General features: G+C 40.8%; 2 protein-coding genes across 3 annotated transcripts in view; one reads left to right on the forward strand and one right to left on the reverse strand.

Moving 5' to 3' along the window:
- The window catches only part of lsm12b (LSM12 homolog b), a 45,142-nt gene extending 30,375 nt beyond the window's left edge, over positions 1-14,767 (reverse strand). The window contains exon 1 of one of the 2 annotated variants that reach the window (XM_039739463.1): positions 14,588-14,767. In XM_039739463.1, the coding sequence (XP_039595397.1) occupies positions 14,588-14,714 (127 nt within the window). In that variant the 5' untranslated portion in view covers positions 14,715-14,767. The remainder of the gene's footprint in view (positions 1-14,587) is intronic. The other variant, XM_039739462.1, reaches the window with a different exon arrangement.
- A 95-nt stretch (positions 14,768-14,862) lies between these two features.
- Positions 14,863-20,888, forward strand: part of g6pc3 (glucose-6-phosphatase catalytic subunit 3) — a 47,803-nt gene continuing 41,777 nt past the window's right edge. Inside the window, exon 1 of the mRNA XM_039739461.1 lies at positions 14,863-15,620. Coding sequence (XP_039595395.1) covers positions 15,472-15,620 — 149 coding nt within the window. The 5' untranslated portion in view covers positions 14,863-15,471. The remainder of the gene's footprint in view (positions 15,621-20,888) is intronic.

The raw sequence follows: 20,888 nt of genomic DNA on the forward strand, positions 1-20,888 counted from the left end.
ACCTTTTATTGGCTAACTAAAAAGATTACAAGGTGTCATTTTGTTTGTCTTTCCTTTACATTCATAATGGCTAACACGGTACAACACCCTAGTAACATTAGAACAATCTAGACGAGAACAGGCCATTCAGCCCAACAAAGCTCGCCAGTCCTGTCTACTTGTTTCCTCCAAGAAAACATCAAGTCGAGTTTTGAAAGTCCCTAACGTCTTACTGTCTACCACACCACTTGGTCGCTTATTCCAAGTGTCTATTGTTCTTTGTGTAAAGAAAAACTTCCTAATGTTTGTGCGAAATTTACCCTTAACAAGTTTCCAACTGTGTCCCCGTGTTCTTGATGAGCTCATTTTAAAATACAAGTCTCGATCCACTGGACTGATTCACTTCATCATTTTAAACACTTCAATCATGTCACCTCTTAATCTTAAATCTTAGTACTTAAATAAGGGAAAATTCTATGCTCATCTCTTATGCAATTAACTTATAGCTATAAGAACAAAGCCAATGGTTTCCTGATTCGTTGACTATTAAGTATTTTATTTGGCTGTGTTGGTGAAACGGCCAATTCTTAACTTAAGATGTTGTAAAACATAATTTGACCACTAACTTATATACTTTGAAGTGTAAAGGTGGCAGTCGTGGCTGCACTTTCTTTGGTCAAATAGTGCTGTGCACGTTGCAAAAATCAACTTGGAACAGCTAACGTGGATGTCGTAACCCAAGAGCTGTGCCAACTGGCAAGCAGGAAGAAACAAATGAAGCCTGGAATTTCAGTACGTTATACCAAGAGAGCAATAAAATGAATTTCGGTGGTCCTGTGCCATATTTATTAAGGTCAATTTTAGCTTGCAGAGGAAACCAAAGCTTCACTTTTCGCCATCAAATCCTATTCACCTCTAGCTGTATGTTTTACCTTGGAGAGTAATTTTCAACAGCTCACCGATTTAAAAAAAAAAAAAAACACTAAAATTGAAAACATGCCTTGGACTGCTGACTGAGAAAAACTAGAGTTCCTGCTTCAAGCACTGGTCACATCTTTTTGACAATCAGAACCAGCAGCCTGTCTGACCCACAGGTTCACTCCCTTCAGAGGACCCTAAACTGGGTGCCCGCTGCAGCAACACATTACAATCAAAACCAACAGCTCTCTTACCGTGTTACCATAGGATTTGGTCCGTTATGCCTGCACAGCATTATTATTATTATCAGCATACCAGCCAGTGGACATCTGGTGATGTCTCGGTTAAAGGACTGCACATCTTCTGTTCATTGTTTTCCAGAATCTGCATCTTCTGTAGCAGAACAGCTCCTTTGTCACAACTAAAACAGGTTAATCAACTCCCCATAATTTACCAAGAATGGACAGACCCTCCTCTTTGCTTGTTACAGAACCCTGGTGTGGTAGCTTTACATATTTACAAGCCCCATTTGCGATTCTTTTTTTTTTGTGCAGTTTTAGCCTATAAGAAGATCTGGAGTCAATTCTAGAAAATCTTAACTCTAATTACTTAATTTTAAGTGTTAGCCTTCTTAGGCTTTTCTCAAAATGTATTAAAGTTCAAAATACAATGAGCTTAGTTAACCTGCACTAGGTGGCAAGCAATATTTCATACTTGGCTGACCCGCCTTTTAAGGCGACCGACTTTTAAGTTGACCACTTCTGAAGGCAATTCAATATGTAGATCAATTTGATATTTTATACAAACTCATTAATTTGGTTATATTGCATTTGAGCGGTATTACTTTAATACTCGTAGTTTCTGTTATTTTTGTGATGAAATTTTAACTTTTTTTCTATATTGAGGTCGCCCTTTTTAACCCCCCTGATATTTACTACGCGGTGAGGCATTTGTACTCCATCAACATGAATTATTTCCAGAGACATCATTTTGTCTATTTTTCCAGAGCATTGCACACAAAAGCAAGGGAACGATGGGAGCACCAGAACTCTGCTCACATCACGTCGCTTCGTACCGCAAGCTGCAAGCAGTAAGTCTGTGATAAGCGGAATACCGCTACGCTTTCCACTCACAGGACGGAAGGACAATCTTGACCGCTTTTATATAGTAAGAAAGAAGAAGAGGATATCGCACAGTCTGGAGTGGAAAAAAATTATCTTTTACCTGGAAAAACGAAACTACAAATCCCATCGTGCATTGCAAAATGGAAGGGGCGTGTGTGAAAGTCCGCGCCTGCGTAGCACTCACGGAACGGAAGGACAATCCCGACCGCTTTTATATAGAAGGATTTGTGTATTACTAGTAAGGATTCCAAGGTATTAGTTTTCACTAATCTTTATATATAATACGCTACCGTGGCTGTTTGTCTGTCTGTCCAGGATTTTAAATCACCTGCAGCTTGCAAACCGTTAGAACTATTGACCTGAAAGTTGGTATACATAAACTACGTGATGTCCACTATCCGCTTTCGGGGTGATTAATGACCTCCAAGGTTATTCCCCCTTACTTATTTTTATTTTATTGTAGAATCAACTCTCGGTAGCGACCAGCGGGGCAGCCGTGCGGCGCATGTGTAAGGTTGCCATTCTCATCCCTACCACCTTTGCCATCACGTCCCCTACCTCTTCATATCTTAAATCATTCTTGAGGGAGATTGAAGACTTAAGTGCCAGCTTAAGTGAAAAATTAAAGAAAACACACTAAGTAACTGCAACTCTAACACTGACTTAATCAGCTTTAGCCCAGAAAGATGCCGATAGAAGAAGAGAAGCAGGCTGCTAGGGTGGAGAAGAGAAGAGCTGCTCAGGAAGCAGCAAGCACAACAACCTCTGAGCAAACGAATGGCAAACATACAGAGAAAGAGGAGGAAGACTAGGAATGATCAAGTCAAGTGTATTAGTGCGCCATTACTGGTGTCTTATATTTAGAAATGAGACAACAGACTTAGCCCGCGATTCAAGGTACTACTGTATATTGTGATACAAGTGCCCCAAGATGCGAGTTTTTTGAGATACGAGCCGTCACTAGGTCGATTTTTTGCCTTGAGTTATGAGACAAAATTCGAAATATGAGCCATCAAAGAGCTTGTCGCCACACATTCAGAGGAACGGACGGCGGAGGAGTTGATGGAACTACAGATGCGGCAACATACGGAGGTTCTGCAGGAGATGGGTATCGCAGAGGAGGTTACCTCATAAAGTGAGATAAAGGAAGTGTTTGCAATTTGGGAAAAAGTTTCGAACTTTAAAGAAAAGAATCAACCTCAAAAAGTTGCAACTGATAGTGCAGCAGTGCTATTTACTGACATTTGCCTAACGCTTGAGTTTATTTAAAAGATATCCAGTCTGTGATCAATTTCGGTTTCATTGCCTGGTTTAATAGTCTGACAAACCAAAACTCAAAAAAGCTCCAGCAGATTACGAAGTATGCAGCTAAAGTTATTGGGGCTGATGGAGAAGATTTGACTAGTGTATGTGTCAGAGGGCAATGTTAAAGAAACTGGAAATCATCTCAACTGATGACAGTCATCCATTACATGTAGAACTAAAGTTCAGAAATCGCTCCACAAACTCCTTTCTTTTTAGTGCCATACGACTTTTCAGTAAGAAATATCGGAGATAATGATTAAGGTTTTGATATATATCCTGTAACCTTTTTTTTTGGTGTAAATATGTATTATCTAACTGCATTACCTTAACCTTTCTTGTTTCTATCTGTCTATTTTATTTCATGAGAAGGCAAATTTCCTATTTTCTTGTGTACACATGACTAAAGAAAGAAACCTTAAACCCTAGTCAACTGTAAAATGCTATTATTGTGAAGTGGAAACATTGAGGAGGAGCAACAACAGCTCAGCCATGAAGTGGTACACCACACAGACTCAGAATGGGACCACCAAGTCCTAAAATACTTAGCATGTGAAAATGGCCTATCATCTGTTCTGTTGCAGCACACAACAGAGTTCTAAACTGTTTCTGTAAGCAAACTCAGCACAAGAGCTTCACAAAATGGGTTTCAATGGCCAAGAAGCTGTACACAGGCCTAAGATGTGCATTGAGAAGCATCAGACAGAGAGAGATGCATCGCACAAACGCTCAGAGCAGTGCCGCCGAGTGCTAAAAATGTCCTATCCTCTGTTGCATCACTCACAACAGAGTTGCATGCTGCCTCACGAAGCAACCTGAACACAAGAACTGCGTGTCATGAGCTTCATGAAATGGATTTCCCTGGCCGAGAAGCTGCACACAAGCCTAACATCACTATGTGCAATGCCAAGTGGTGTAAAACACGCCACCCTTGGACTCTGGAGCAATGGAAACTTGCTCTCTGCAGTGATGAATCACGCTTCACTATGTGACAGTTTGATGCACAAATCTGGAATTGGTGGCTGCATAGTGCCTACTTGTAAAGTTTGGCGGAGCAGGATTACGGTTAGTGGTACAGCCTTCCATGACATTTTAGACAATTGTGTGCTTCCAACTTTCTGGCAACAGGTAGGGGAAGGCCAAGTTCTGTTCTAGCATGACTGGGCCCCTGTGCACAAAGCCAGGTCACTAAAGACATGAAGAAACTTGAATGGACTGTACTGGGCCCTGACCGCAACCCTACTGAGCACCTTTGGGGTGAATTTGGATGCCGATCGTGCGCCAGGTATTCTTGTTCAACATAATTGACCTCAAAAAAACTTGTTTGGTTGAATGTGCACCATTTCAAAAATTTCAAAATCTTGAGGAAAGAAGAGAGAAGGCGGTTACAGCCGCAAATTCCTTATTAACGTCCATAGTTTTGGAATGGCATGTCCAAAAAGCTCAAACAGGTGTGATGGTTAAGTGTCCACAAACATTTGGACATACAGTATACCATAGTTCTAGCTTTTCAATCAGAATTTTAAAATCCTGATTTTGACAAAATACATTTTTGTTTGCCTTCCTGTTTCATCTCAGTCATGTGGTAATGTCATACAATACACCATACAAGGCCACATTCCGTACCGACAGTATTCTGTACTCCTAAAATCCATGCAACAAAATTTTTGTTTCATTCTTATTTATAAGCCAATTTGGATAAAATCGCATAAATATGACCTTTTCTATTTTCCAGTGCTACGAACAGAAATATCAAAAAATGTAATTCTGATGGGAAAACACTGCGACAAAATGGTTAGTTCTGCTGCCACACAGATGTAGCAGCCTGGATACGAATTCTGCATCTACTATATGTCTCTTTAAACTTGCGTTGCTTTCAGTGCTGCCAGGATGACCCTCACTGTACAAATAGGTTAGGAAATGGATGGACGGACAGACATACAACTGCAGCAGAGCTACATGCGTTAAATGTCAATGCCCCACACCCCTGAACCACTTAAATGGGCACCAAAACTCAGCATCTCTCTCATACTAGGAATGATTGGGTAAAAAGACTTTACAGTTTATGAAACTGGTTGCACCTTGATGGATTAAATGCCCTATAAACACGTGAATGGTATATGCCATTAAGTCAATTCAAAGTTATTTTGGAAAAATCTAGGGGAATAGGATGGATGAGCTTGATAGACTGAATGGTCCGCCGCTTTCAGCAAGATTATTCTGATGTGTTCATTAAGTGTAAAAAGCAGGGGTCTCCAACCTTCCCCCCAAGAGAGCTAATTTTACAAAATGAAAATGATCGAGAGCTACTCATGTTTTCTAACGTTTCTTCTCATTGCTTATTTCAACTCAAACACACTGAATAAGCTTGTTTTGCCTGAACATTTACAAGATGTTGGTGTCCACAACTCACATTTTGAATTAAAACATCACAAAAAATATTTAGTTCACCTGCAAGTGCATTTTGTATGTCTGTATGCATTTTCTAGTGTCTCTCACGCTATTGAATTAAAACATGAAGGCGGTCAAAACAAAACAATTCTAAATACACATTTGTCATTTCGTCACGTCACTGTGTCACTGTGTTTTTCAGTTAGTCAGATGACTGGCACGGAGGTGTCTGGTGGAGTGGAGCCACTGAGGTTCACTCTTGAGACTTTAACTGCACATTCTTTTGAACGTTTACTAATATGTAATCTATCAAATCCAATCTGTCAGTCCACTTTTCACGACAGAACTACAGTAATCCCTCCTCGATGAAGGTGAAAATCCGAGAAGTAGAAACCATATGTTTGTGTAGTTATTTTAATATATCTTAAGCCCTTATAAACTCTCCCACACTGTTAACATTATTAGAGCCCTCTAGATATGAAATAACACCCTTTATTCGAAAGTTTAAACTGTGATCCATGACAAGACAGAGATGACAGTTCTTTCTCACAATTAAAAGAACGCAAACATATCTTATCTTCAAAGGAGCGCCGTCAGGAGCAGAGAATGTCAAGAGAGAGAGAAAAGCAAACAATCAAAAAATCAATACGTGCTGTTGGGCTTTAAGTATGCGCACCGCGATAAAGCAGCCGCAAAGAAGGGAGCAACGGGAAGGTAGTCTTTCAGCATTTTTAGAGTAGCGTCCGTATCTTCTAAACAAACAGCCTCTGTGCAAACAGCCCCTCTGCTCACAGCCCCTCCGTCAGGCGCAGAGAACGTCAGAGAGAGTGAGAGAGAACAGGAAAAGCAAACAAAAGCACCGCTCGGGAAGCACATCGTATATCATTGAGGAGTTTTATTTGATATGTAATACATGCTCTGATTGGGTAGCTTCTAAGCCATCCGCCAATAGCGTCCCTTGTATGAAATCAACCGGGCAAACAAACGGAGGAAGCATGTACCATAAATTAAAAGACCCATTGTCCGCAGAAATCCGCGAACCAGCGAAAAATCTGTGATATATATTTAGATATGCTTACATTTAAAATCCGCGAAAGTCAAAGCGCGATATAGTGTGGGATCACTGTACTTAACAGATTTAGATCTGGTTTTTTATCGATAATTTTGTTGAACATTGCGGTTGATTTTGCAGCTTCCCTCATCACGCGAAGTATCAGAGTTTGTTTGCCGTACCGACTTATTTGAGCGAATCCGAGATCCACGTAACAAGCTGAGGGGAAGGGCCTTCCTCATTCACTCGCCAGCTTCGGGGTGTGGTCCTTAACTCCGCTTAGCTAGCGAACGAGACAATTAAATTCAACTTTGTTTGATATTTAAAATAAAGTGTTACTGAAGTCTTGAGTTCGAGTCCGGATATTCTCTGAAGTGTATGCCACATTGAAAAGATAGATTGCAATTCAGATTATGGATCGTGAGTTTGTGTTAAAAGGATCGTGATATGATTTTTTTGGAAAGATCACCCACCCGTAATTTGACTAATCAAGTTCTCAAATTTTTGTAGGATTCATTAACCCTTTGGCGAGCTACTTGGAAAGCGGTTGTGAGCTACCGGAAGTTCACAAGTGACATGTTGGAGACCCCTGGTATAAAGTAACACTGAGAGAAAGTATAAAAAAAAAAAAAAATCAACTGATTTGTCAAAAGATGTGTTGCTACATTAGCACAAAAAAACTTTTAAACCTGAGTGTTTTTTCTTTAGTGTAAATAAAATGTAAAGGAATTGTGTGAGGCAAGTCTTCTATCCCTCCACACGTGACACCAGGAAAATGCCACTTCTGGCTAAACTGATTTTATGTATTGAAATAAGGTCAAAGGTCACTGCTGCATCTCAGTAAATATGGACAGAAAGGGTCATCTCCAAACTGCCTCAGTGGGAGCAACCACTTGGAACAGAGTGTAAGTGAAACTTCCCCGTATTATTCATAATGTATGAAGGCCAGTGGAATTCTTTGTGCCACTTCCGAGACGCTTAGCAAACACAAAAGCCCCATTATTTACGGTGTGTGCAAACAGAACAACACATTCTTCCAAGTATTTTTAGCTTAAGAGTGACATACCTACAACATTTCTGGGAAAAAAAAGATTTACGTGTAATATGTAGAATTCCAAATACAATGCAAACATCTATTAAGTTTCATAATAATCTACGGTACGTAAAGAATCACATTAAATTATTTCAGTGGTCCTCAATTACAGTCCTGGAGGTCTGCTATGGCTGGCTGCAGGTTTTCACTTGAACCGATTTTTTAATTTTATTTACTACTAAAGCAATGTATTTTTTGGGCTTTTCTTTTAGTTCCCTTGCTCGTTACCATTCAGAACCATTAATTGCCTAGTTTAGATTTTAGCAGCTGCATTTAAGTTTTAATTGTTGCCCGTTTTCTTAACCAGACATTAGTTAATAAAGAGATGCAGATAACCAATAAACCAGCAGTTCTCCAGCTCTTGTGGTTACCATGAAGTACCTGTGATAAAAAAAAAGTTTAGAAATAAAGGAGAGGGGAACTGGAAGGACCATTAAGTTTAAATCTATTCTGGTCCATAAAACACTTGGATGATGTTCTCACAGGAGGAAACTCTCCAGCAGGGGTGGCAAACTCCAGGCCTGGAGGGCCGCAGTGGCTGCAGGTTTTCATTCTAACCCTTTTCTTAATCGGTGATTAGTTTTCCCTGCTAATTAACTTTTTCCCCCCCATCACTTTATTAGCCCTGTTAGAAGAGTTCAGCCTTCTGAATTGATTCCTTTCTTCATTAAATGACAGCCAAGCAGAAATGAGATGTGAAACGAGCTGACAGATGACCGGCTAAACTGGGGCTTCAAACTCCAATCACTTTCTTAATGAGAAGCAAATTCTTCCTGTTAATTAAACTCGTTATTTAATTCCATGGCTCGTTGCTGCTCTCATTCTACCACAGCTGTTGGTTTTTCTGTTCTTTCTAAGAGCGCCGTCAAAATGTTTTGGTGACCCGAGAGATCAACCTCACCAAGACCATCACCTCTCTTTAATTTCAGATATCGTGTGATGGGCACAGGGGAGCTGGTCATATGGTGGCTTGTTTTGTGTCTCATTATTGTTTGGCTGCTAATTAAAGAAAAAAACAAACTAAGGGGGCCGAGTCAAGTTAATTAAAAGAAGTAAACAGCAGCAAAAACTGGTCACTAATTAAGAAGATGGTAAGAATGAAAACCTGCAGCCACTGCGGCCCTCGAGACCTGGAGTTCGCCACCCCTGCTCTACAGTGTAATTAAAATTACTCTTGGACGAATGCAAGCACTAACAAGCCAAACAGTTCAATATCAAGTTTCATTATCAGCAAGGCCTGTCTTCTAATTAGGAAACTATAGGATGGTCCAGATCTAATTATGCAATTTATTACGCTATAACTTAAGTTTATTACATAGGACATCACCTGAAAAGTCCCGGACCATCGAGAAGTGTGCGAACGGACGACATGAAGAATCATCTTTACACCGAACTGGAATCGTCCCGGCATAAATCAAAGTCATCCAGACGATCTGGATCTGCATAATTAGTTCTGGGCCACAACTGTAGTTGGAATAAAAACCTGCAGCCCTCCAGGACCATGATTGAGGACCCCCGATTTATTTAATGAATGTCTCTTAACAATGCTCATGGTGCTGGAATGATTCTCCGTAGACAAATGCAAGATGCACTACTTTTTTTTCCCCCCAACAATAGCAACTGAACTTCGAGAAGCTTAGCTGCCATCATGAATAAGCAAGAATGATATAACTGAACACATAGCCCACAGCAAATATTGCATCGGCTACATCACACAACATCGTAAAATTTAATTTAAGAGGCTGGGGAGAAGAAACTCGCCAAGTCGTTTATAAAGCACAGAAGCAATGTGAAAAACAGGCTCAAAATTTAAAAGGGAATTTCTGTGATTGCGGATCAGTGCAAATATCCCTAATGCCAAATACGCCTTCAAATACAACTTGGAGTCCTGACACATGCAAAAGGTCACTGACGACACTGCTATCGTGGGCTGCATCAGGAGGAGTATAGGAACCTAATCAAGGACTTTGTTAAATGGTGCGACTCAAACCACTTACATCTTAACATCAGCAAAACCAAGGAACTAGTGGTAGATTTCAGGAGGCCCAGGCCCCTCATGGACCCTGTGATCATCAGAGGTGACTGTGCAGAGGGTGCAGACCTATAAATACCTGGGAGTGCAGCTGGATGATAAATTGGACTGGACTGCCAATACTGATGCTCTGTGCAAGAGAGGACAGAGCCGACTATACTTCATTAGAAGGCTGGTGTCCTTCAATATCTGCAATAAGATGCTGCAGATGTTCTATCAGACGGTTGTGGCGAGCGCTCTCTTCTATGCAGTGGTGTGCTGGGGAGGCAGCATAAAGGACGCCTCAAGCCTGGACAAACTGGTGAGGAAAGCAGGCTCTATTGTAGGCACGGAGCTGGACAGTTTGACATCCGTGGCAGAGCGACGGGCGCTGAGCAGACTCCTGTCAATCATGGAGAATCCACTGCATCCACTGAACAGGATCACCTCCAGACAGAGGAGCAGCTTCAGCGACAGACTGCTGTCACCATCCTGCTCCACTGACAGACTGAGGAGACCCCACACTATGCGACTCTTTAATTACATCCAGGTTTGGGGTAAACGTTAACATTATACAAAGTTATTGTCTGTTATATCTGCATTGTTATCACTCTTTAATTTAATATTGTTATTATCAGTATGCTGCTGCTGCTGGATTATGTGAATTTCCCCTTGCGATTAATAAAGTATCTATCTAATGAATAATGAAGAAATATCACAACAGTGGCAGATAACAAAAAAAAATAAATAAATACACATGCTTTTGTACATCAAAATTACCAAACTGTCTGAAGAGTGACAAATTGGTGCAATAATCTAAAAATCTGATGACTGACAAAAAAAATGTCACCTTAAATGAGAAAAGCCGCATGCCCAGTGAAACTGAAAGACGTGGCAAAGGCAGTTTCTTTTTTACTCATTCCTATCCCCTAAACTGATAACTGGCTTGGAGCAATATGTTACAGCAGCAATCGACACTCGTACGCCTGAAGACAAAGCCATAACTTGCTTTACCCAATAAGAATACACTTACCAATATTAATGCACTTGTCGACAGCGTGTCAAAGCAGTAGATCCAAATATGTTTTCACGCTAAACCCTAAAAATGTACAGATTAGAGATTAACGATGATTAGAAACGAATGGTAGACAAGGCCGAGAGGGCCATTCTGTCGTAAAAGAGCTGCATTAATACACTCCATTGTTTTAGGTTTAAGTCCCACCACACTCTCGCTGTTTGACCTCTGTGCCCGTCACACAACCAACCAGTGCTTCAGCTGAAGAAATATGCATACTTGTGCGTAAAATGCTGATAGTTTTATTAGCAGCATTATTAAAAACAGAAGTACATTTCACTTCAAAGATCTCAGGATGCTGATAGTGAATGCACTGAAAGGCTGCCAGTTGTTCCAAAGAAGTGTGTCATGCCGAGGGTACAATTTATCTTGTACTCGGCGTTATCAGCAGGAGGTGGATGTGAACAGATTCTATAAGGGTGAAGAGGATGAATGCAGAACTGAAGGGTAGGATTAATGCAGAGATGACAAGTTGTGTTATAAGAAAAAAGAAACGAAAAAGAAGAAACACAGGTGAAGATTTTCTTTATAAAGAAAAGTGAAAGATTCACTGACTGCGGTGGGTTGGCACCCTGCCCGGGATTGGTTCCTGCCTTGTGCCCAGTGTTGGCTCCAGAAGACCCCCCGTGACCCTGTAGTTAGGATTCAGCGGGTTGGGAAACGGATGGAAGATTCACTGAGCTGGAAGGGGCGAGTCCAAATTGTAGGTCAAAGACAGCCCACAGGTAAGCAGTAGATGATACGAAGAACGGGCTTTGGTTCCAGGGTTGCAAGAAGTACATAAACAGGAAACCTGGTCTACCTGGATAAACCCAGATAATGGCTTTTTAAATAGGTAATTGTGGTCAAGTATAATCCACATATAAGAAACACTCTCAAACTCACGTAATACAATTCATGTTTAAGAAGTGAAGTGGATGACCAAAGAGAAAGTGGATGGACTGTTTGAAGGGGGGGATGTAAGGGAGGAAGGAGTATCAAGCTTGGAGGTAGAAAACAGACAAGAGTGGATGAGGTCAGTCCAATATAGTCACCCCACGTGAAAGTGGAAAAAGCTTTAGAAGAAGAAGAAGAAGAAGAAGAAGAAGAAGAAGGAGGAGGAGGAGGAGGAGGCTGGAACCTTTTCTAGAAGCACTGGGCACCAGGCAAGAAACTGCATTCAGCAAGCCACCAAGTCCATGACAGGGCCCACTTGTATGAACACTTCTGCAACATCTCCAAAATATCTTTGGGGATGTGCAAAGAAATCCAGAATGTCTGTTGAGAAACGCACACACATGCACAGGAAGAGTGAGCAAACTCCACACAGATAATAACCAGATGTGAAATTCTGAAGTGGTTGACTCAGTGCTAACCATCTCTTCGCTACTTTGCACAGGTCCGCTTCATAAAAATCGCTGGAAATTCCACTTTCTGAAAAGGTATTTAACAAAAAAAAAAATATGCCTACATTTTAAACACCAAGGCTTACAGATAAATAAAAGGACAGACAGACATATAGGTAGAGAGACAGATAAACAGGAAACAATAATAGATGGAGAGACAGACTGACAGATGTGAAAGACACTATATGATAGATAAACAGACAGACAGAAAGATCTTAATTTGTCCAAATGGAGAAATTTTCCTTTTTACAGAAGCTCAATAAATAAATATATACCAGAATGACTAAAAAGAATGAAAATGTTTTACTTGGCACTTGCAGTCACAGTGAGGCTTTATGCAGGTGTACAAAGGAACCCCCGGTTCCTGAACACCCCTCTGCTGAATAAGGAGAGGTTGTGTAGCATTGTTCATAACGACACTCAGTTTTGTTTTCATACTCTACTCCACTGCTACTTTCAAGGAGTCCAGAGTGGACCTCATAACTAAACCTGCCCCTTTTAATTACCCTGCTGATTTGCTAGGCCAGCCTAGCACTCCACACTGGCCATCTCAGAGTTATAGAAGATGTGAAGGATTTCACTACCCACATTAAAGGACCACAGTCACCGAAGAAAGAAAAAAAAACAAAAAAAGTTTGCTATACTCTTTCTTATATAGTTCCTCTGTGTTACCAGACCAAACCAGCTTGTCACGGACGTGGACTTGTAGAACTGCACCATCTTTACATCCACACCTGAATAGTGACTATCGAAAGTCAATAATAATCAAGTTTGTTTTTTGGCGCAGAAAGAATTGCCTGCATCTTAAAATCGGCAAAACCAAAGTTCTCCACCGGACAATCCTCTCCTCTGTCTCACACCCCCCATTATCAATACACCCCTGTTTTTGCAGCGAACATGACCAGAGGTTATATTTATAATTTAAGGTGTACAAAGTAATGAGACAGAACTGCTCCAATGGTGCTCACACAGTCCTTCAGCCTCACAAACTGCAGTCTACCATACAGATAGTCCATTATCCAGGACACCATAGGCTCATCTACCTGTATATCTCGAGTTTACCCTTGAACAGGAAAAATGGAAAAGAAAAAAAAAAAAAAACAATCGTCACAGTGCTGCCAGCTTTGTCCAGGTTAGAGTACATCTTGTGGAGCACACAGATAGTCGCACATTCCACTACGATTTTTATCTTCTAGGCAAACTGCAGTGGGTCCAGGTGATCTACCACAAGAGGATTCAAAAACTGCGGTCAGCCCAATAGAACAGTCCATTACCCAGAACACCATTGGCTCATCTACCTGCTTACCTACAGACAAATTCAGGTGTTAAAATGATGACCTGCTCCAGACGTGCAATAGTGCTAAACTACACAGAGTGGGTTTGTTGTATGCAAGGAGTTGACACTTCCTATCATTTACACCCTCCAGTTTTCTTTTTGCATCAGCGTTATTTAAAAGCCAAGTTATCAGGTCCCCATGCATTTGCATCTCATCCCAACTCCAATTTTGAAAAGCTTACTTCGGCACAGAAGCACAGCTCAAACCAAACCCTTCCCGACAGAGTAAAACAGGTTACACTGATCCTTAAGTAGGACCCAATTTATGACGTTGGTGACTTGAAATTAAAAACCCTTTCAGTCCTTCCTTCTTTTTTTCTGTAATTGATTGCACAATAATTAGAAATCGTGAATAAAGGTAAATGGAATTAGGCACATCTGAGAACATAAAACGGAATGGGTGTTCAAACAAAGCTAGCACAGGACAAGGCTGAAAGGGCCACCTAGCCAGCTGGGTGAACACTCATGATACTAACAATCCACCACCAAGAATCGCAATCCAGCGAGTTAAATAATCATGATGTATCTGATCACAACGATTTTTTCAGTTATTAAAGCGATCCCACTCTGGATCTATTAAATGAAAGAAAAGAAAATCTGCCATGATGTCCGAGGTGCCAGATAGTGCTCTGTCTCGATCACCACGCCGACCGGCCCACCTCCCGAGACAGCGAGCGAAACGAGTGGTCCCCGACTGGCCTCAGGGGTCTAACGTCCCCGATCAGCGACGAACTCACGGTCCGGTGACGTGAACAACCACAAAGAATGCAAAAAAGGTAGGCACAGGCTCACTATTTGGCAGAGATGGCAACCGGTCACCCCCACCCCCCTCCCCTTTCCCTCCCTGAGGCCCCTAACACCCGAAGAGAGAGAGCGAGAGAGGCAGGCACATTACAGAAAAGCCATTATTATCAAAGGATACTCAAAGTCAACATCTTAGACTGGTAGTCAAAGGCCACGACTTCCCCCTGAAGGCGCTGTCCCAAGCAGGTGAGGCAGGAGACCTGGCTGCCGATACTAAAGTACTCCCCCGGTCCCGGAGCCGCCATCTTGTCAGCCAGGAAACCTGGAGCGCCCGCCTTACGTACAGCAGCGTGCTGGCATCAGCAATGAGAATTGGGCGGGGATTAGAAAAGCGTGCGTGACGTGCTGACGACTGCAGCGTGGACGTGGAAAAGAGCTTTAAAACCGTTAGGTGTTATGATGATTGACGTGACGTCGCGTGTACTGTAGAGCACGTCGAACTAACGATGTAGGGAGTGAATGGACTGTACCGGATTGACTATGGCGTATACGGCATTAAGACGCCTATAGTAATATTCGTGACACAAATAAAAAAAAACGTGCGGCCACCGAGTGTAAATGATAAAACAAAAACACTTAAAATTTAACTTGCTCAACTTTAGCGCTGGTGTGTTTCACTCGAATGGCAGCTATGCGCAGACATTTCAAGGTCAAGCCGGCGGTCATGGGGCCAAAGCCGGCGCGTTAGGGCGACTCCGAGGCTTTGTCTTTTAAAAGTCACGCAGCCACGTGCGAAGGAAGTCGCTGGTGTCGCGTAACCCACGTGCATTTTCGAGATTCCCTTTAGAGTGAGCGTTGGCGTCGTCTTTCATTATATTTTTGCATGGCTCCATTTTCTACTAAATATTAATACACATGGTTATGCATGTTTTATTAAAAATGACGCTCGAGTGAGTGATTGCATCTGTACAACAGGTAAGGGGTCGGGAATCCGTTACTGACAATTGTGTACTTTTGCCCACCCAAAGTAGACTTTTCAGCGTTGTCGCCCTCTTACTACTGATGATCAGCAGCGGCGACTGGAAGCAACTCGGCGGGAAGTTAACTGGCAGCCGCACACACGTCACTGCACAGCGCGGCGTATTTACTTTTATGCCGACTGTGCACGTTAAGATTTGGTGCCACCTGCTGGAGTGGAGAGTAACGACGCGGTAGGTTTTTTGTAGCGCCGATTAAGATCGCAAAGAATTTGTAGAGCACCTGTACAAACGATTCCATTGATGCTGGCATTCCTAATTGGTGAGCATCGATGTTTTGCATATCTTTAAACCTTAAAACGTAGCATCATTTTTGTCTGTTTTCTGCCACTGTGATTTAGCTGGCTATAACTTCATCATCTTTCACTCAATGTGTTCATGCTGTACCCCTCAAAATACTGTAATGATCAGATCATGTCTCTTTCAGATTTTCTTACGGACAGAGTTGTTTTTGCTATACACATATGTTAGAGCAGAATAAGTTGCAAAATTCATCCGTGTTTTTAAACAAACGATGCTATTGTTATTTCCACAGGTGCTGGAATAAGCTTCTGGACACAACAAAATTGACAGTGAATGTGTCAGGAATAACCAGAAAAAATGGTTATGAAATATTTATGAGTATTATGTCTAGTTCTACTATTTGTTTTTCTTTTAATGTTTTCAAATATGCGACTCTTCAATTCCACCCGGGGGAGTAAATGCGAACATTAATTTAATTTTAATTTTAATATCAGTATACTGCTGCTGGATTATGTGAATTTCCCCTTGGGATTAATAAAGTATCTATCTATCTATCTATCTATCTATCTATCTATCTATCTATCTATCTATCTATCTATCTATCTATCTATCAAATACATGTCCGAAGCACACATATCCTTTATTGGAGACTCAGGGCCTGTGTATCATTTTGAAGGGCAGATCTTACTGTGGCAGAACACATAATTGTTGGTAAGGAAACTAAGGGGCTTTGCCCCCTGCTCGTTTCGCATGCCAACCCTACGCGCCATGGTGAAGAGAAGGGCAGAACGCACCCCAAGGAGATGTGGCCGCTCCTCCAAAACCCCTCTTAAACGGTGATACAGTGGGAAACAAATAAAACATTTTTTTTTTTAACTCCTCTTTGCTCGATCAGTTGCTGAAAATTAGATCTACTCGGTTTTGTTTAGACAATTCTGCTATTTCTGATTCGGCTTCAGTCTCTCCAGGTCCCACTGTCGTCACTGCGTGGCCAAAGTAAGCAGCACCAATTCAGCCACTGGGCAAGTGGGTAACGGTAAGACGGGGGTCTAAGAAGCCAAAATTTAGTCCCTTGGCACCCAGGTCACCATTTCGGACCCAGAACAGATTCTCAGCACTCCCCAGCGCACCAGCAGTTAATGTTAAATGTCTCACAGGGGCCACAATTTCTGTCATAGAGGCCGCATTGGACCGTGTCGCCAACGATGAAGTATCTACCTTATTGCTGCATGTCGGCACTAATGATATTTATTTACAGCAATCTGAGGTATTAAAGAGGAACTTCATCTCTATGCACCAAAGCTAAAAGAAAATGTCAGAATTTAATTGTATCTGGCCCCTTACCAAGATTATATAGAGGGGATGTGTTAGATAGCAGATTGCATTCCTTTCACTGCTGGCTAGAAACCTGGTGTGCAAATAAAAGCATAGCATTTGTGAACAATTGGGATGATTTTTGGGAAAGGCCTGGATTTTTCAGAAGAGATGGTCTTCATCCTAACTGGAGGGGATCTTATGTATTATCCCAAAATATGGCAGCAAAACTGCCTGGTTGACTGATTAGAGCACCATCCAGGCCACAGTCATGTGATCTTAAATCACAGGCTGTTGTTTATCCCACCTGTTATTTTCCTGAAGCTGTTACCCATAATCCCTGTTGTGGGGCATCCAGTAAATTTAGTCTTGATACAAACCTTAAATTAATTGATAACCAAAAATAAGGTGTATAATTAGACCAAGGGATAAAACCAGACCTCCACCAGGGCATCTGTAATAGAAATTTACTTCAAATTAAAACAAAAAATATATCAGCAGTTCAGAAAAACCATGCAGTTTTAAATGCTGTTTATTGAACATTCGCTCTCTTGGCACTAAAGCTGTTTTGGTAAATGATATTATATTAAGTACAAAATCTGATCTGTGTCTTCTCACTGAAACCTGGCTTAGTAAATGTGACACTGTTCCCCTAGCTGAGGCGTCACCAGATGGATACTCGTTCCTTCATAAGTCTAGAGATTCTGGTCGAGGAGGAGGCCTTGGAATAATTCATTGTAACAAAATGCAAATCACATCTAAAAATTTAGGCAACTTTACATCCTTTGAGGCATTCATTTTAAATATTAAAACAGATTCCAACACAATTATAGTGCTAGTCTACAGACCACCAGGGCCATATTCATTGTTCATGACTGAATTTAGCAACCTTTTATCTGATTTGGCTATAAATTATGATCACGTAGTACTGATGGGGGATTTTAATGTACACATTGATGTGGAAACTGACACTTTTAGCAAATGTTTTACTTATTTGTTAAATTCAGTAGGATTTTGTCAGATTGTCAAAGGTCCAACTCATAATCATAACCACACATTAGATTTAATTATAACTTACAAAGTTGAAATTCAAAATTTAAATATTACTCCATTAAATGAAGTTATTTCCGATCACTTCTTAATTACATTTGATTTAGTTCTGCCCTTGCCAACGCACTCACAGATTAAAACAAAGACAGTGCGACATCTAGATTGTAATTCTGCTTCAAAATTTATAGATACCTTGAGTAAGTCGAGTGTAATTGTGGAAAACCATTTAGATCAGTTAACATCAAACGTAAACGTGGAAAACAATTTAGATCAGTCAACATCAAATGTAAACGTGGAAAACAATTTAGATCAGCTAACATCACATTATAATGTGACCTTGAGAGATGCTCTGGACACAGTGGCTCCCCTTAAAACAAAAGTGATCAAAGCACATAGAAACTCTCCCTGGTTTAATGAAAACACTCGAGCTCTTAAATTAGAGTGTCGAAAACTGGAGCGCAGATGGAGAACAACAAAGCTACATGTCTTTCAAATTGCATGGACAGAGAGTGTTAAAAATATAAAAAAGCCCTCTTTAAAGCTCGCTCAGAATACTATTCTACAATAATAGATAGCAATAATAAAAATCCTCGGGTACTGTTTAGAACAGTGGCTAAATTAACAAATGGAAATTCAGATCTACAGTGCAAAATACCATCAGATATTAGCAGTACAGACTTTATGAACTTCTTCAATGAGAAAATTAAAAATATAAGATCCCAGATCTCAGCATCACAGTACAAACCAAATACTAGCTTAGCAGACCCTGCCTCACATTGCATTCAGCACTTTAGTAATTTTAATCCTGTAACTGAGCAGGAAGTCTTAACTTTAATTTCTAAAATGAAGCCCACTACTTGTTCCCTAGATCCAGTGCCAACAAAACTAGTAAAAGTGCAATGGATGTTCTTGCAGCCTATTCTAAACATTATCAATAGTTCATTATTGCATGGCACAGTACCTGATGCACTAAAAGTGTCAGTCATTAAACCATTACTTAAAAAGTCAGACCTAGACCCACACATACTAAATAATTATAGGCCTATTTCAAATTTACCCTTTCTCTCTAAAATACTAGAAAAATTGTCGCCAATCAGCTTCAGTCACACTTTACGCATTACAATTTATTTGAGAATTTCCAGTCTGGTTTCCGTACTGGTCATAGTACAGAAACTGCATTAACGCGGGTTGTAAACGACATTCTGATATCCTCTGATGAAGGAAACTCCACTGTAATTATGCTGTTAGACTTAAGCGCAGCATTTGACACCATTGACCATTCTATTACTGCACAGGCTAGAAAATGATGTTGGGCTTACAGGCACAGTGCTCACTTGGTTCAGTTCTTATTTATCAAATCGATTCCAATATGTACAGAAATGTGCTGACAGGTCTCCATCATTATACACAGAAGTTCAATATGGTGTCCCGCAGGGCTCAGTACTGGGACCTTTACTGTTTTCACTTTACATGCTTCCACTGGGATCTCTCATTAGGAAACATAATGTTAATTTTCACTTGCACGCAGATGACACCCAGTTATACCTTTCATTTAGATCAAATGAAGTTTCTCTGATGTTGTCTTTAATTCAGTGGTTCTCAACCTGTGGGGCGCGAAGTAACAAAAAGGGGGGCAGGAAGATGTGAAAAAAAGAAAACAAGAATCAAAAATATGAAAAAAAAAAATCTGTTGAAACCAAAACAAATTAACTTAAACTATATTCTGATACTAGAAAAATAAATACAGAGTTAGATAAATGTCGATAAAAGTTGAGTAGGTATAACAAAATATGCATCTACATTTCAAAAAAATGTTGGGGGGGGTACAATTAAAACTGTTATGAAAACTCGGGTTGCAAATACTTACAGGTTGAAAAAGGCTGCTTTAATTAGTTGTGTTAGTGAATTAAAGGAGTGGATGGATGAGAACTACTTGTCTTTAAACTCAACCATAAAACAGAGATGTTAATTGTTGGAGGGAATGACGCTGATCACAACGATATTCTGTCATCGTTTAACTCAGTTGGAATCATCATTCATTTTACTGAATCAGCCCACAATCTAGGAGTTCTCTTTGACTCTAGTAGGTTATTTAACGCGCATATTACAAAGTTGTCCAAATCAGGTTTCTTCCATCGTAAAAATGTTGGGAAATTAAGGCGCTTTCTAAATAAACAGGATTCTGAGAAATTAATTCCTGCATTTATTTCTAGTGGGATTGACTACTGCAATGCGGTGTTCACTGGATGCTCAAACTGTTCTTTATTCAGCCTCCAGTTAATCCAAAAGGCTGCTGCAAGAATTATTACAGGAACAAGAAAATACGAGCACATAACTTAAATCCTTACACTGGCACCCGGTTAAGTTTAGGGCAGATTTCAAAATCCTCCTTTTAACGTATAAAGCATTAAATGGCTGAGGTCCGGCTTACTTGTCCGAACTTATCATGACTTACAAACCTGAGCGCACATTAAGATCTCAAGATGCCGGTCTGCTTAGGATTCCAAGAATTGATAAAATATCAGTAGGAGGTCGAGCTTTTAGTTACAGGACCCCTAAACTGTGGACTGGTCTGCCTGCTACTATAAGAGATGCCCCTTCGGTCTCAGCTTTCAAAGACTCACGACTTCAGTTTAGCACACCCTGACTAGAGCTGCTGATTAACTGGACAGACTGCATCTCTGTTGTCAGTCATTAGCACTAAAACACAAGTAACATGATAGTCAGAATTTGTTACTAACACTCACCTATTCTGTTTCTCTTCTTGGTACTCAAATGTGGCACTTGGTGCCACGGCCCACCTGCCAAGTTGTTTTGCCTGCCTAAAGTAAAGTC

Source organism: Polypterus senegalus, chromosome 17 (assembly GCF_016835505.1).
Source record: "Polypterus senegalus isolate Bchr_013 chromosome 17, ASM1683550v1, whole genome shotgun sequence".
NCBI classification, from domain to species: domain Eukaryota; kingdom Metazoa; phylum Chordata; class Cladistia; order Polypteriformes; family Polypteridae; genus Polypterus; species Polypterus senegalus.